Genomic DNA, 17,547 nt, shown 5'->3' on the forward strand with positions numbered 1-17,547 from the left:
TCAACATAGTGGCCTCCATGGAAGGCCACCCACACCATCTGCAGATATAAAAATCTTATTCTAACAAAAACATAACAATTCTTATTTTCAGGTGATTATACAAAAATGAAAACATGCCTATGAATAGCGATACCATTTTATGTGTGTGCTGAGGGCTACGCTGCCATATGCTCAGGTCATGTTTGGTTCAAGACTGTCTCCAGTGAAGCTTTTTGCTACATGTCTCTTGGCCGTGGAACAAAGTGTCTCGCTGTGGTGGAGGAAAAAAATAATCTCACTGAGCTAAAGTTGGAGCGTCATGTAGAATCAGTGATTAGATTTGATGTGGAACTGTGCAGCAGGATATGAGGTGATCACTGGAGGAGGAGAAAATGATTGGGAGAATCTTATCATATAAAACGGAAAAAAATCAATGAATGAATGAATTACTTTATTTAATAGCACCACTCATGAAATGCATTTACTGTCTTTTGGCACTGTAAAAGTACATAAAGGAACCACACAAAAAGGAAGGAATAGGTGGGGCTTTATTACTCGAAATTTATAAAAATCTACTTAAAATTAAACTGAAATTAAGAAACGAAACCCAGATACTGGGTTGCCACATGCTCCCCACCACAAACAGCTAATCACATTTGTACCTTTTTTGCCTCATCTAAATAAAAATTCCCCAATTTGGTTAGGTCTTTTTTAGGTTTATTGTTTAGCTCAGTGGTTCACAACATTGGGGTTGGGACCCCCACATTTCATAAAACAAATGCATTACTGTAGAATGTTAAGCTTACTTTTTAATTCACTGTTTGGCTGAACTGGTCACAAGTATATACAATATGCATCATATGACAAGGGGTCTTAAAGCTAGGGGAGGTAATGTTCGAGAAACTAGCAAGAGATTCTAAAAGAGATTTTAGAAGCATCAAACTGAAAAAACCCCACCCTCTCCCTTCAGGCCTTCTTCCAAAGCCACTATTTGTCTAAAGCCAGTATTGGATTTATTAAATTGTTGATTCATTATTGTTGTTGGGATGTAAAGAACATTTCAACAAATATAACAAAAATGCTTCTGTAATATTACCTATTGTAGCTCTAAGTTGACATTGCTTTTTTTTTTAAAAGGTCAAAAACCAAAAGGAAACTTCTGGTTTAACTTACAACCAAGCTCAAATTGAGTTTGAGCACAGAGTACAATATCAGATACAAATAGGAATAAACTTTGTCTTATTATCCTCGACTATTTCACTGTATGTCAGGACTGGGTGATCTTTCCATCCCTGGTCATTCTGATGGTTTGCCAATTATAACATTGTAGAACACAAATAAAACTACACAACTGAAACAAGCTTGTGGGCTGACATTAAAGCTGATAAATTAACTAATTAAAGGGCAAAACACTGGTCTGAAATGAATGACTTAACACTTGAGGAAACCTGGTAATGTTGGGGAACAGGAAGTAACCTTTTCACACCCATTGTATTACATTCATATTTTGCATTTTGCAATTAGTTGCCACTTTCACCCACAGAAAAAACAGTGGGGCCATCAGCATAGGCTTTAACAGAAGCACCCAAGAGTGTAAAGAGAGTCAGAGTGCCCTTACAATATCCCTGTGACCTTGGATTGGATTGAAAAAGAAATTAAAGCTACGGAGTCATTTTTAAAACCTCAAGGTAAGATCAAAGATTAAAATTTTAAGAGTCAACATGGTACGCGATTGTGATTATTTTTTTGTATTGTGTGTCACACACCTTCAAAATAGAGTCCAGACCAATCAGTGTACGGATTGTTAAGGAAGTAAAATGGTCCCTGTGCTAAGCTGCCTTTGCAAGCCAATTAAGTTCATTTTACTGTCGTTCATCAGAGCAAGAAGACCCTATTTTGAAGTAGTTTCTAGGCAATGATGGCCCCAGCACCAATCAGTGGCCATAGCTCTATAGGGAGCCTGCTGATGAGCTTTCATCAGTGCTGCTAGCCACTTGTCCCACATCTCTTTCTCTCTCTAATTATGCTGATGAATAAGGCCGTAATAGTGATCTGTCCTCGACTGATGAGTCCATGAGTTTGCCGTTATTGTCTTGTCTCGGGGGCGGGCGTGTCACATATCACACAACTCAAGCAGAGTGCGTCCAGGCCATCCAGTATGCTCGTTTTTTTATTAGGATCATCCCTCCATCCTTGTCGGCCTCCACCACGCACCCACCCCTCAGACCCACCCATCCCCTCCTGCATGAAATGTACTTTCTCACTCCGGTGATGGGCGACTTGCTGAGCACGGGGAACAGAGAAATCGAGATGATCACTCTTTCTTTTCACAGTCGGATGCCCCCTTTTTCTTGAGCCACACCAACACGCACACATACAAACACAGAAAAGCCCTTCGATACCCATGCAAACATAAAAAGAAGAGTGCAGGCAAATTAGAACATTATATCCAGTACCTCTAAAATTCTCAAGTGAATATGTCAAGTGCTGCGCACAGACGTACAAATGCCTGTTGATAAACACCTCCTGTCGAACAGCGAAAAAGCATCTTGGCGCTCTGTTGCATCAGGTCGACAAAGCCTCACATTTGTAGGCAGAGCTGGAGAGTTAAGCCGAGGCTTTACCTCTTAAATGCCAATTAATCACTCAGAGCTTGAGAGAGAAATGCAGGGTGCCCCAAGGGGAGCACCATGTAATTTTTCCAAAGTAAAAAGGAAGTCCAATGTACCTTCTTTGTAGAAATCCCAGCAAGTCCCAGTCATTTAATAGTTAATGTTATTCTTCATAGACCTATAGTGCATACATACTGTATATAGTGGCCTTTTTTTTACCTCAATTGCAGAAAGGGCTTCATTTGAAACAAGCTAGTAAGAGACAGGCCTTAACCTCCTAATTTCCCTGTAAGATGCCTTGCTGTTTTCTGATCTGCTCCCATTTTCATTGGACAGTGCTGCAAAGGTCCTCTGTGTTATCCTGTTATTCATAAATTCAGGATAAGGTGTATGCTCTTTTCTCTTTGTAAAACATCTTTGTATTCTCATCAAAGGCTAGTGTAGTCTTCTGGCACCGTTTTTTGTCACTTTATTGAGGACCCAGCAGGCCAAGGCACTACTTGAAGACGGGCTTTTATTTGGGAATTTACGGTATGTGTGTAAGCTCTTTGCAGTCATTTACATGCATCAGTTCCTGGTGCTCTGTGTGGCCTGTGACACAGCGCAGACAGCTGGCATGACAGAAGGTGCCGAAGTGGGGAATGAAACAAATTGCCTTCATTTTCTTAGAGTGCAACCTCTTCAGGGAACACCGACGAAACATTACACTACTGAAACCGCAACAAATCTGTGACTCTGGAAAATAATGACTCGCATGAGAGCCAATGAAGTAAAGTTAACGAAACAGGGAGACATAAAGATTGTGTTTAAGTTCTTGTAGCTGTCCTGAGCCCTCAATAATGTGTTTAGGATAACCATCTATAGAAATTACTGCATAAATAGCCTAATCCTTCAAAAACAGACTAAAGAAAATAACACAGAGACAGGAGAGCAGAAGTTGCCCGTACTCTAAGCCAACCGGCACTGAGGTTTACACAAAGCACTTTGAACTTCACACAACGAGACAGTGCTGCAACAGGTTCAGTCGAACCGGGGGAACAATAAAGCGCAGAGTTCCCCACACTAGTGTAAAAGTCTCTTTCATCTTATGGCTAGAATGGCCACAATACGCCGTCACAAATGAACTGCACTCCAGCAGAAAGAGAACAAAGAGACACAAGTGTTACACGTGGGAATTCTGTAGGAGATGATGTCTGTGTGTGTATGAAATCACAGGACGCAGTTGCTTGGTGCAATGGGTGTGTCAGGGTCAGAGTGTGCGTGTCAAACTTCCTATTTATTTAAATTTAGTTGTGGATTTCTCTCCTCAGCCAATTTACAGTAAGACTGAGAAACCCAGTGATTTGAGGTAAACACATGACTGGACTGGAAAACAAGCAGTCAGTCCCTAAGAAAACCATCTGTATTTAATTGTGAAGTGCTCCAATGTACAGTGCCTCCGAGCATGTTTACTCTAAAGAGGGAAAAAAAAAAAATAGAGGCTGTTGAGAAAGTAGCTTCTTAAGTGAAAACGACTTCTCAAATCCCATGAATAACTGTTAAGTCGCCAGACTGCAAACAAGCCGCTGGTAGATAAATGGCTGCAGATCGCGGAGATAATAGAGACAGAAAATGGCAACTAGTTTGGGGCACGAAAAAAAGCTAAGCATCAGCACAATAGGGTTTGGTGGTACGACTGACCAAAATGAAACAAACTTTTCAAAGTGTAAAGTGGGTAGCGCTGCGTTTTTTACTTTACAGTAGGGGGAACATCTTGCTCTTGCAGCTGCACATTTTATAAAGAGATGCATTATTCACACACCTAAAAAGCTGTCAAAGGGATGCGCTGTGTTTTATAAATGATACAATCCTTACGAGCAAATCCACAGTGGCTCGGGGGCCTGCGACTTGAGGAGAACTTATCTGATCTTCACGGAAAGGCGGAGGTGGGTCTCCAGAGTCCCGTTTCCCCACTTCTCCATTATTAGCTCTGCCAGCCAAAGAGATATTGTGCTTGGTGACAAATGGGATAGGAGCGCTAAGGCGCAGACAGTGCGGGGGAGGTCCCCTCCATCTCCCCCCAAACCCCTCCCCTGCCTCCCACCAAGATCCGAAGCGCTGCCGCCGCGTCCTCCCCGATAACCATAATTGTGTTTTAAAGCCCCTGATTAAATTTTGCAGTCTCGAATGATATTGTTTTGCGATGAATCCTTATGAAAAACGCTTCACATTAGGAGATTATGGAAAGCGTGTAGGTGCTGGAGAAGGCAGCTAAAAGGTGGAGGCGGTGATGACACAGTTGTTTCTACTTTCAAAGCTTCAATGGATGCTAAGTGAATCCCTGCCATCACTCTTCTTCTTTTCCTCCACCCACTCTAGCTCCACCCGTCTGTCAAGCTCCCTCTCTGTCTTATAAACACACACACACACACAGACATAAACACTCCCTTTCTCTTTTGGTGAGGTTCCACACTCTATGTCCTTCTCTTACCAACATACAGCCACAGGCATAGGGGAGCGTACCTTTGTTTTCAGGATCCTAAGTTCCCTAACCCTCTAACCCTAACCATACTCCTGATTCTAGTACTGGGGACCATAGCGCCCTTTGTCATGTTCCCATTATGTGCCACATAAATCTGGGGAACAGAGGAAACTGGGAAAATAAAAATGACACCAATTGCATGCCTCAATTCTATGTTTCCAGGGTCCTGTGTTCCCCAGTTTAAGGGTTAGTGGTAGGGTTAGGGTGTTAGGGGGTTAGGAAACTTGGGGAACATAGATACGCTCCAATACAGCTTCAGACCTAATAAAAAAGTCTTCAAAGAAAATCCTTCAAAATTTAAAAAAGGATAAAAAAAAAAGAGTATTGTAGTATCAATCTCAAAACTTTTGCCTGTCTCATTACTTTACTATCATAATGTAAGTCTCTCCTCTGAGTGTCACAGAACCTCTGGGGGAGGCTGATTTTTTTTTATTTTTCTTAGAGGTGACACAAAATGCAATCAGGGCGAATGAGAAGCCAGTAAATTCAATAATGGAGGCAAATGAAAATGGAACTGGAGACTCTGAGGCGGGATGGGCTCACAGCCCTAATAAGCCCTCTTCTGTCACCGCTTCCCTGCATCTAAATTAACCAGAGGCCCTCCAATCAGCGCAGGCAAACAAAAGAGCCAGCCAAAGAGATGAGAGTGCTGCTGAATACTAATCAAACAGCAGTGGTCATCAGTGATCAACAACGACGCGTGTGTATGTGTTGGTGAGAGGAGAATCTATTAGCACCCAACCAGGACCAGTTGGTTAATACAACATTTTGTTCACAAGCACGCACATTTTTTATTTTTGTCAAGTTAGCAAATTCGGCAGCTTTAAAAATCAATTAAAACCAAAAGCTCAAAAAAGCCACAATTGTGCAAAAAAGTACTTTATACCATTCATGTGTTTTCAAAGTTCTATACTTAGATTTTAATAGGTCTGAGTAACCCAGAGGTCAAGCAACTCACTCATCACATAAATTGTCAGGTTCAGTCTCAAGGTACAAACAACCCCCAGAATTGCTGTCCCATGTTGTTTTTCTACAACAGCAGTGATAGGTTGTTTTACAGTGGAGTTACCTCGACAGTTAGCCCACTCTCTGCTCTGTTATTGTGCTGAAAACAGTGTTTTGGTACAATTGCCCAAGCTCAGAACATCAAAATAAAATTTAGAGGGCACTGTGAGTGGACCGTAAGGGAGTCATCAAGACAGTAGAACTGCTGAGCAGCTTCACTCATACCTTGAAATGTGTGCTATTATTAAATGTCCACTCTTGAGTCCGGAAAGCAAAAAGAAAAAGGTTCCTTTAGAACCTTAATATGAGTGTCCTTGAGCACCTGCACTGCATGACCATATACACACAAGCACGCGCTGCTCATCTGATATGCATTTTGTAATTCAAATCAGGCTCATTACATATTTTCATGGAGCAAAATTTTTAAGAAGTGTCGGAAACAGAGCTAACCCTCTGCATTAAAATTGACACCTACAATGGGCTAAATGGGCAATTTGTCATTTTCTGGCACAGAGCTGCAGCACTCATCCCTCCACTTGGGTAATTTGGGACACAGACACAGACACACACACCAGCAAATCAACTATGACCAGTAAATTGCCTCCATCTGGATCTACAGTGTATTTAGTGTGAGGCTATGTGAGCCAGTCCAGCATGACTCCACTACTCCCTGTTACTGACTCTACCTTGTGACTTCTTCAACAGTTGCTGTGGACGGACATATTCATCAGTGATAATAATTGGCCCTGCTCGGCACTCTAATGGATTTGGAGTTTGGAGTGGAAGTTACACAACAGATCTCCAGAGAGGCTCGGACTCGCACTTAAAAAATAATGGACCCCAAAAATGTCATAAAAAATCTTGCCAAAGTCAAGCAGCAAAGACAAACGCAGTGCAAAGCATACACCATTCATTCACTTTTGTATATCCACATTTATGATATATCCCTAAATATACTGATTCAGTCACCAAATATTTGAGCTGCCAATATTTCAAACCAGTGACAATAAATGCGTCTGTAGTTTTCAATTCAATTTTATTTATATAGGGCCAAATCATAACAAAAGTTATCTCAGGACACTTCTCATACGGAGCAGGTCTAGACTGTACTTTTTCATAAATTATTTACAGTGACCCAACAATTCCATGAGCAAGCACTTGGCAACAGCGGCAAGGAAAAACTTCGAGCAGGACCAGGCCCTAGGTGGCTGTCCATCTGCCTGCAGCGTATTTTTATCCTGAAATGAGCTTTTCAGGCAGAACTTTTTCTTCCTCTTCCACAACTTCTACATACTAACCTCGAGGCCCTCACCCTAAACCTTTGGAGCATGGCAAGTTATGAGCTATTTAAAGGTGACAGTTTGAAAAGTATTTTGGTCATCACCTCCACCAAACATCCACCTGTAGGTTCTTAGTCTAAGTTCCCCTTGGGGAAGTTATCTTTATTATCATCACTGCCAAGTCTCTGCTGCAGAGTTCTGCTGACTCAACTTATCTTGGTACATAAATGTAAGCTGTTGACATTCTTTAGAACTGCTTCAGGTTTACCTAAGACATTACTGGTAGACTTTCTAGCTGCCCATTGCTAAGCCCTAGGTTTTTGCACCTGCTCTGTTCTACAGTATTATGGAGTAAGAGCCATTATTGCACACTGGGGGTGTTCTGTCAGGTGTGTAGGTAGCTCACTTAGCCAGGGTCAGCTAAAACTAACCTAAAGAACACAGTGTGTCAGCCCGTGGAAGTGAACCCTAACATCAGAGTGTGGTGCACAGGGCAGCAGACACACTGTCCTGTGGGACTATTACCATTCCATTACAGATCATTTTGCCCTCCTTCTACACATGCCACAGCCACTAATGGAGACAAACCCAAAGCCCCCTGGGTCTCTTTGTCAAAGGATTTAAACAAAAAAACACCAACGGCAGCACAGAGTCTGACAGCACAACACAGATAAACTGAGCACGGGCATGGCATTACAATGACTTCTGGGGGCAAGAGTGTGAAAAAAAAGGGAACTAAAGAGGTGAGAAAAGAATCCATCAGACATGGCATCGCATTGTGTGTCTTCATGTCAGTGGAAGTCACCTTTTTTTTTAACGAGATGTGCTTTGCTGCATTATCTTCTGTTCTTTAGAGAAGACTGAGCAGCATCAGGCAGCAGGTTATTGTGGTTCTTTTGGTTGGGCTGTATTTTCCCCAGGTGACAACACAACTGAGAAGACTCAGGAATGTGCAACAAAGATTTCCAACCTGGCTTGACATCATATGTAAGCTCTATGGGTTGCATTGCATTACATAACATTGGAGTGCTTTTTTGTTTTCAAAAGGGAATGCTGGTGCTGTGGTGTTTCAACACTCCAATGAAAAGGGGGTGAAGATGAAAGAAAAAAAAAAAGCAAAACTTTATTTCACAAGCAGACTGAAGGGCTTGCTCGCTTTGCACATCCACGACTGCAGCATTTTCTGGGGTAGCAAAGCAGCGTTTGAAGATGGGAGATATGTTTTAATCATTTGGCGCCTTAATGATGACACTGAATTCATTATTAATGGGCCCCATCCCTCTACTCTCCCTCTTCCTCATAACAGTCCGGAGTAAGAGTGGGTATTAGCATTAGCCGCTTTTGCTCTATTTGATCTTTCTGTAATTACACCACTTTTTGGAGATCACACCACAAGCTTTATGTTAAATAAAGAGGCCTTGGAAGTCATTTTTTAAACACAAATTCCAAACACAATTACCATGCATTTCTTTCTTTTTTTACAAAGAGGGAATTATGCATTTTTCCCCCTCAAACCTGACATGTATATAGCCAGATTCCTTTTAAGTGTCAATTTAAGTTGAACATGAGGGTAAAAATGGAGGCCTGGCTGCATAAAAAGGCAACATCAGTCAGCTGTCTCCATGTGAAATGCAGTGCTACACAATTTTAAGTGTGTAACACAGTTAAGTTAGCTAATTGTCAATTCCTGAGAGACTCGAACTTTTAGATATTTCTGATTGTCATAAAATGAAATATTTACTTAAGACAATTGGTGCGGCTGAATAAAACCATATTGTATAGGGTATGACTTGACACTGTTGTAGATATCAGTGCTTTGGTCACAGTCCTTGTGATTCCCTCCCATCAGCACTTTGCAAATCTCCTTAATCATGAATAAAAATCTCCATTTGTTCTGATTTAGCTGAGCAGAGTGACTCTGAAAATGAGAAACTGCTTAGAATGCCTGTGAGCCGATAAATCAATAGTCATGCTCTAAAAATGAAGATGCACATGGGGTTAATTATAATGAAGTCTATTAATCAATTCATCTCAGCAGCAACTGCTGTTGGTAATTTGGGCTAAATGTATTCAAAATGCTCACAAAAATGCTGCAATTAGTGAGACAGCAGCAGTAAATTATTAGCTTTAAATTAGGGGATCTTTGGGTTGTTGCCAGGTTGTGAAGCCACAGCAGTGTCACTACAGTCCCAGTGAGCCTTAAGGAAAGCAAAACAGGTGAGAGAGCCAGAGAGGTTATAGAAAAAAGAAAGGGGATGGCAGAACTGGTGCTTTGCTTTCTGCACACAAGCATGGGAAGGGGGGCATTGCTGCCAGATGGGAAGTTGGAGTCAGAGCTCTCTTTGGGGCATGCTGAGCCATTTGGCCACCATCCAAATGGGCAATTTCACAGCGTAGAAAAAAAATATATAAAAAAAATCTCACAAACAAAGCAAAACTTAAGCAAAGAAAGGGAAATCTGGATCCGAAAACCATTTCATACACGCCACCTCATCAGCTGAGAGTCCTATGGTGGTTATTATCACCACTGCTGTGCAGCATGGGGTGATTAGCACTGCCGTGTCTAGCGAGGCATGTTATATTTATGCACTCACAGTTCATGTGGCTGTCGATGCATGAGTTGTGTATGTGCATTGTAGGGTATATAGCTTACAAGGAACTGCATGAGCATCATAGGGTGAAGCTGAACAAGTCGGTATCAGAGGAGTTTCTTTAACACAGATTACAATAACCCTGCTACAATAAAGACCACACCGCTGTATGCATACCGACTCCACAGCTAAATTGAATTCCATGCTTTCTGTGGACTCCCACTGTGTGGTGATTCCACAGAGGAATAGAGTAGCAGTGAAGCTGTTGTTTAATGTATTGTGTGCAGTGAGAAATGCTGAATATATTCTCATTTGGGCACGTACATCCCCTCTAGATATGGTGGTAGGCTGCAAAATAAATTACAAATAAGTACATTTCATCATATATGAATTTAAGCAAGTGTGCATAGTAGCTTTCTTATTATCATTAGCATGGGAGAATAATCTGCTAGCCTAATTGTGAGCCTATTCAAAAGAGAGAATTCACTGTGTATCCCTTTTTGTCCCAGGCAGAGGAGTGGAGGGAATCAAGAGGAAGAGCACTGATCCATATGCATGGTCGGATATGGCTTAATTACAGCATTGGGGTGCAATGGGATCAGATAGTATGGACTAAAGACTATCAATATGAGGCACCCATCCCCAGTATGTGCTAAAAAATGAGATGTGTGGAGTGCCAGCCAGACAGGCGGGGGGGCTGGTAGAGAGCCTGAATCACAGCGGTGAAGCAGAGGTAAATTCTGCCTCAGAGGATCAACACAGTCTCCAAAAGTTTCACTAAAATAAGAGGAATTCAGAGATGTAGATTATGCATTGTGGACATAAATAATGCAAGGGATACCTTACTGCACCCAGAAAGGATTATTTGAAGATACCTCACTTGCATTTCTCACTGTGCCTTTCCAGTTACATAAAGAAAAACATCCTGATCTTTTTACTAAATTTACTGTATGTTAGCTGGTTGTTCATTCTATAAAGCAGAAAACAGCACAGAAATATTGGTCCGCTAGCTGGATCATTGCCTCATTCCTGGAAGGTTATGAAGGACACTGATCATGCAACATTTTCACCTTGGGGGTAACAAAATCCCTTGGAGTACAAGTGAGCACACTCAAGCTGTTTCTCATGAAAGAAAAGGAAAGAAAGTACTAAAAAAACAACCCTACTAACCAAGAAGGGGTAAATTCTGCACATAATGTTTATGATGCTCTCAGTCAGTTATTTGTAAAAAAAGCATTCATTAGTGCAATCTGAAGAATGACAGGCACATAGAAGGGAAAAAATAGAATACAGAAAAGAGCAACATGTGTTACTTATCATGAGTCAGACAGGGATGAAGGTGCACTTAGGCCTTCCTTTCTTTGTAGGGGTGGTCGAAATGAAAGGCGCCCTATCGCTTTACCAGCTTAGGGTGTCAGCATGCCCTTAAAACTCCCAGGGGCCCTTTATCACCGTGTTCAGACTCCATAAAATGCTGCTTATTACACTAAATCTGTCATGTGCTTTAATATGGATCACTATTTGATCCCCTGCCATCAATCACAAAAACACCACAGCAAAGTCAATGGCATAAGAGCCTAGGAAGAATTTCTGCTGTCCAACCTTCTCAACACTGATGGGTTTTTCTTATCAATATTGATGTCTAAGATTTTATTGTGCTTGTTGAGCATTTGCTGTTTTTCTGCTCCAGCTTCCAAAAAGTTACAAATGTCGGTTGGGACTGCAGGACACACAACTTCTGTTTTACACTAAAATTAATTTGGTTCCTCTGTGAAACATTTGACACAGAATTGCCTGCAGTAGGAAGGCAGGATGGATGTAGGATAAATTGCAATGCCCACAGGAGAGCAGTGTAAAGCGGGCAGATCGATGCTAGAGAAGAAGCCCCAGGCAAAATACAACAAAGGGGGACACAGCAGAGGCGTCCTGGTGGCTTGGCAGTTCAGGACACGTACCACGTGGTCGGTCCATGGTGGGATTGAGCCCAGATTTATACCCTTTCCTTGTTTCATGCTCTGGCATCTCCTCTGCAAAATCATGCCATGAAACTAACCTCAAAGGTGCCACATGTAGCAGTTTTTAAATTTTTAAATCATAACAAGCATAAAAAAATGATTTCCAATACCTTGGTATGAACAAATTGTCAGAAAGATTGGCAGCTTCTCATGCATTTGTCTTTGTTCTTTGGCTGTTTTTTGGAGGACATACGCGTTGGACATGATTTTTTCCATTGGCCATTGCGAGATGATCTAAAAGATTTAGCTCCATTTGTACTGGAAGAGCAGTACTCTTTTCGTGTTTTTCTGCCATACAGAAATCCAGCAAATTGATGAAAGACACGAGAATGCTGTGTAGAGACACAAAAAGGCATCACATTCTCTCCATCGTGATCTTGTCTACAAGTTTCCGAATGTGCAGGATATTTATTATTATTATTAAGAAAGGAATAACTTAATTTTCCTGCTTGTGCCTTTTACTTTATTCACTCAACATGTATGACAGCGATATACTCAGACATTCAGTACATCCCTTCAAGTGCTGACACTGACAGCCTTGGACACTGTCATCTGGCTTTGGTTTTCATTCCTGACCTTCATCCCATATCACAGCTTCTCTCTGTTTACCATCTTCCCTGTCACTCTAGACAGTACGGCTTCAAATAGAGCAAAAGATGCTGTAAAAGAAAAAAGAGTGACCTTAAGACTGAGTTCCACTGCTTCTCTTAAGATTGCATGTGACAGTTGTCCCTCATCCTACGACGGCTTGAGTTTCTCTCCTGGAGCGATGGTAATGCCGCAGCCGAAGACCGAAAAAAAAGGCAACACCTGACGTGCTAAAATGAGTGAACCTTTTAGCATCACAATTTGTGAGGATTATATATATGATATATATAGCTAATGAGGAAATTGGCTATTTGGGGAGCAGCCAGAGGAGATATAAGCAGGAATACAGTGAAGCAGGTTCTTTAAAAGATGATTTTAAAGCCTGTAACAGAAGATAGTGCTTCTATTATTCTGACTGGAGTTGGAAGGTCAATCCACCACTGGGTAACACCAAAATGGCAAAGATTAACTGATGCTGAGGTCATGACTCAAAGGTCTGATACCAAGATAAAGTTAATGCAGACAAAAGCTACCCTTTACAAACGCCATCCGCTTTAGCTTATGCCCTCTGATGACAAAAAAAGAACAGCTGTTACATAAAACATAACACAACCACTTCCTCCAAAAAACTTGCTCCATGAAAGAAGCCTATTTTTGAGTGTGTAAACAAAAATGTAATTAACGGGAAAATAGGACTTTTCACAGACATTTGATCCCTCTATATAGCAAGCCAAACGATTAATTTGCCAGGGTAGATTCGTAGCTTCAAAAGTTGAGTTCCAATATTGTGACTTAATTAAAAAGGCACTATTAAATCTGTGGGTGTAAAAACAAGTCAAACACAAGCATTTATGGTGCAGAGAATGGCATGTAGGGTGGTGAAAAATGTATCCCTAATTCACAAAAAGCTTCTATAATTCATTCATACTGCAAAAAATTCTCCAATGATTTGATATGTGTAATTTAGTGGTGCTCTTATGCATCTTTTATTCTTATTTATTTACTTAATTTACCTCTTAAGAGTGGAAGTGAAACAAAAGAACAAGTGACAAAATTGCATTTACTCCTTTTGATGTGTTCATCATGCACCATTAAATACGCCAACGCTCATGCAATCATTCTGACCTGTGAGGTTGCGCAGGCCCAGCTGCCTCAGGCCGTAGTACCCGTCCCTCCTGTAGTTGAGGAAGATGGCCAAAGAATAGCGTTCCTCGTACAGTTTGGTGCCGCGGATGATCCGTAGATTCTCCAGCGGCAGGTAGTCGAACTGGTTGAGAGCCACCAACACGTAGCCGGTCACTTCTCTGATTGACTGCAAGGGGAAAAAATACGAGAAGCATATTTAATATTATTTAACGAATTTGATGGCATTCTTTGATGAAAACAGTAATGACAATTCAATTTCATATTTAATTTTCTTGAGCAATGTCTAGACAATATCATCAGAGTATCCCAATAATTATATGTATAATGTACATTCTGCACTTAACAATTTACCTCCAATGTTAGTGTCCCATAAATAATAGTGTACTTTTATGCAGGAGATTGAGTTTGAGTCCCATAACAGACCTATAATTGTGTTTATTTGCCTTTTTATTAACTGTAACCACAATCTTTTCCTAAAATTAACCACTTTGCTGTAGATGCAAAGTGCAAATACTGGCATAATCCAAATCTGACCTGGGGTTTTGCAGAATTGTACTGTATGGATGTTTTTTGTCTGGTAATAGAGTTGAGAAAAGGATAGGCCACCATTTGATTTAGGAAATTAAAACAAAATCCCCAAACTCTTAGTTAAAAATGATTGTCAGAGCACTTAAGTCACTAATCTAAGAAGTTGTTGGGGATTAACACAAGTGAATACATTATTTACCACCCTGACATCCACATCTCAACTCATCTCTTTATTTGCAGTTTTCCCAAACTGACTTTTTTCAGCCATATCTGACTCATGGAAAACAGGTGATAATGCATTCCTCACATTTTCTGTACACGGAGCATGCTATTTGCATTTTGAAATGTCAAGCTGATGAAAACTTTGGACATACAGTCTAAAATGATTAAAATGTCAGCTCAATTGCAGACTTATTACACTGATTACATTCTCTCAAATGCTCTTTAGGTCCCGAGAAGCCATGATACTATAGCAAGTATGATGTTTGTATAGAGCCAATAAGCGATTTAAAGGTGCTGTATTCGACTTACTTGATTTTATAGCCTATATGTTAAAGGCATCATATGGAAACGCTCAGTTATGTGTCATTTAATACCTTCTAAAACTAAAAGAAGAAAATAATTTGGCATTGGTTCAAGCTAATAGGCCTTGGCTGAATGCCCAAGTCAGGCACACTGACTAATATGTGTGTCTGAGTGCCTTGCTGAAGAGCATGGCAGACCATAACTATCTGCCTCATCGTGCATCAATTGACCTTCTCAAAAGTAAAAAAAAAAAGTAAAAAAAAGCTGATTACCTCTGTGTTATGCACTTGATGAGGCAAATTAATTCAGCTGCAGAGTCAAGCTGAAGGATGGGGCCAAGGCGAGCACTTTGAATTTTTGAATATTTTTATCATAATTCTACGGAAAAATTAAGAAAATAAACATGAGGGTTGAAGGTCAACGAGACAAAGCTATCACATAAACAGATAATAGCCCCACAGAAAAAATTTGAAAAAAACCTCCTCAGACTGACAGATCAATACATTTCAGCATCTTCACATACAGCATTATTGCCAGATAAACATAGCCTGATGTGGATATGTGCATGCACTGGATGTGTGTGTCGTCCCTTGTTGCAACAACTCCATCTCTGTGGCCATGCAATATTCATATAAGTCACTCAAACAGCAGCTTACTTATACACACACACACACAGAAAAACCCGCAAACACACATACAACAGCTGTTGAATGCCACGCTAACACATTTTACCGACCACCACTGACAAGCCTAATTAGAACACTACATTCAAAAGTGGAGGGGGGGAGCAGATCTGCTTACAAGGTTCAACACTGACTTGTACAATGGAGGCCTAGTTTGCAGCAGTTGGCAAGCACACATTTTATTCCTGTGGCATTTTGTTTTCTTTTTTGGGAATCGACCCTTCAACCTTTTTCTTTCTTGAAATGTGGCATACAAAGCCATGTGTTTTCACATGGGAGACGGGGGCATCACCTAGAGGATTTAAAAATTGCATGAGATTACCCCACATAGCTCTGTACAGGTGCCAAGACCAACCAGCAGGAGTCTAATGCAGCAAAAATATATGATCCCTCACTGGCTTCCCACCAGTGCACACAATAGAGCTGGGTTAAACATTGTTTATTTGGTTTATACTGAAGTCTTGCATATGAGCTCAAAGCGGCACCAGGCAACACTGACGTGCCTTCAAACTCTTAATGATAATTAAATAATAATATCTAATTTATGGGAATTCTAAATATCCAGCAACAGGGCAGGGAAAGGGTTCTGAAGAAATGAGAAGCTATAGAGACATCCTAATGGCCAGAGACAGGCCAGATGATTGGTTAGGAGAGAGGGTGGAAATGAGTAATGCAAGGTTTGATTGGCTGCTGACCCCTGGGAGACGCTAGTGGAGACTGACAGTTAGGACACAGCATTTGGAGTGCCTGCATTTCAGGATAATACCAGGTAACTGAGATTTGCTTCTATATTGAGCGCTCAGCAAACACGCACACCTGCCAAGTTGGCCTATTGTAACACTAACACAATGGGAAGGAAACAGACAGTGGAGGTGCTTATTAGCAAGATTACAATGTGTCAATCACCTGGAGAGAGAAAGAACAACATAATAAAAGAGCAATAGAATCCATTTCAGTGGAGGCTTTGATTAGCATACTTATTGTAAAAAGGATTTCTATTGTGAGGTACTTCGCTGCCAGTCAAAAACCCCTTGGTGAAATTATTTCCTGTCAAATATGTTTTGTGATTTTTTTATGTTTGTTAGAGAGGTAGCAAGTTGGGCAACTTCATGCAACTCAATACAACTTGTGATTTAAAGTCTAAAAAACAAAGCGCATAGAAAATACTTTCTTCTCTAGGGTTCTTGTTGATCTGGCCCCTGTAGTTCGAAGTCATGCCGTTTCATCACTGTGACCCTACAGTGACCCTGTGTTTACTGCCGGGGGGCCGGGGTGCCTTGTGAGCTCTCCCTGCTATCATTAACTGTGTCGTAACCCCCAGGTGCCTACCAGGGGCGATATGAGTGCGATGGGGGAGGCTGATCCGCAACCCGACCCAGCTGTAGGCATGCACTCGGCTGTTGGCAGACTCCACAGTACTTCCACTGTGCCCCCTTCTCTCTGCCAGCCTCCGGGACCCGCTGGCATAACCAAAGAAAAACTGTTTCCCTGTTGCTTAGCAACCGCAGGAAAGCCTTCCAGCGGGAGCGAGGGAGAGCAAAGAGGGAGAGGACAGGCAGAAGAAAGAAAAAAAAAGACTTAGAAAGGTTTTTTTTGTTGTAATTTACCTAATTAAATTAAAGGATTACTCTGCCCTTTCTCAGTAATTTTCTTTCGCTTTGACAGTATTTAATTTCCTTCCGTTGCCATAAATTGTTTTTTCTGAAAGCTTTTTCAGATCAATATTTATCTGCATTCTTCTGTGCTGGAGGAGGAGGAAGCAGAGAGACAAGGAGGAGGGAGGTCCGGAGGGAAGTAAACACAAGCACCTGCATTTCCCCTCCTGCCTCATCAACTGCGCTCAGTTTCAGAAACACAAACACAGAAGCTGAAGGATGCTACTCAGAGAAGCTGCCCACCGCTGCCTTGTGAGTGATGTGCTCAGACTTAACAAGGTGGACAGTGAGCAGAGAAACTGATGTTTTCTCCCTTGTATTCTCTCAGAAAAAAAACACACTTAAGAAGGTGAGTGGGAGGGCTAATTTGTACGAACAGGGTGCATGAACCCTTGATTGCTCACACACACACACACACA

The 17,547-nt window shown here is 41.3% G+C and overlaps 1 protein-coding gene across 5 annotated transcripts in view; it reads right to left on the reverse strand.

Moving 5' to 3' along the window:
- si:ch73-383l1.1 (receptor tyrosine-protein kinase erbB-4) overlaps positions 1-17,547 on the reverse strand; it is a 227,842-nt gene that overhangs the window by 72,841 nt on the left and 137,454 nt on the right. For all 5 annotated transcript variants that reach the window (XM_035677527.1, XM_035677528.1, XM_035677526.1 and 2 more), the window contains exon 3: positions 13,717-13,903. In XM_035677527.1, coding sequence (XP_035533420.1) covers positions 13,717-13,903 — 187 coding nt within the window. The remainder of the gene's footprint in view (positions 1-13,716; positions 13,904-17,547) is intronic.

Source organism: Morone saxatilis, unplaced genomic scaffold, assembly GCF_004916995.1.
Source record: "Morone saxatilis isolate NCDOM2014 unplaced genomic scaffold, NCSU_SB_2.0 Contig6, whole genome shotgun sequence".
Taxonomy (NCBI): Eukaryota; Metazoa; Chordata; class Actinopteri; family Moronidae; genus Morone; species Morone saxatilis.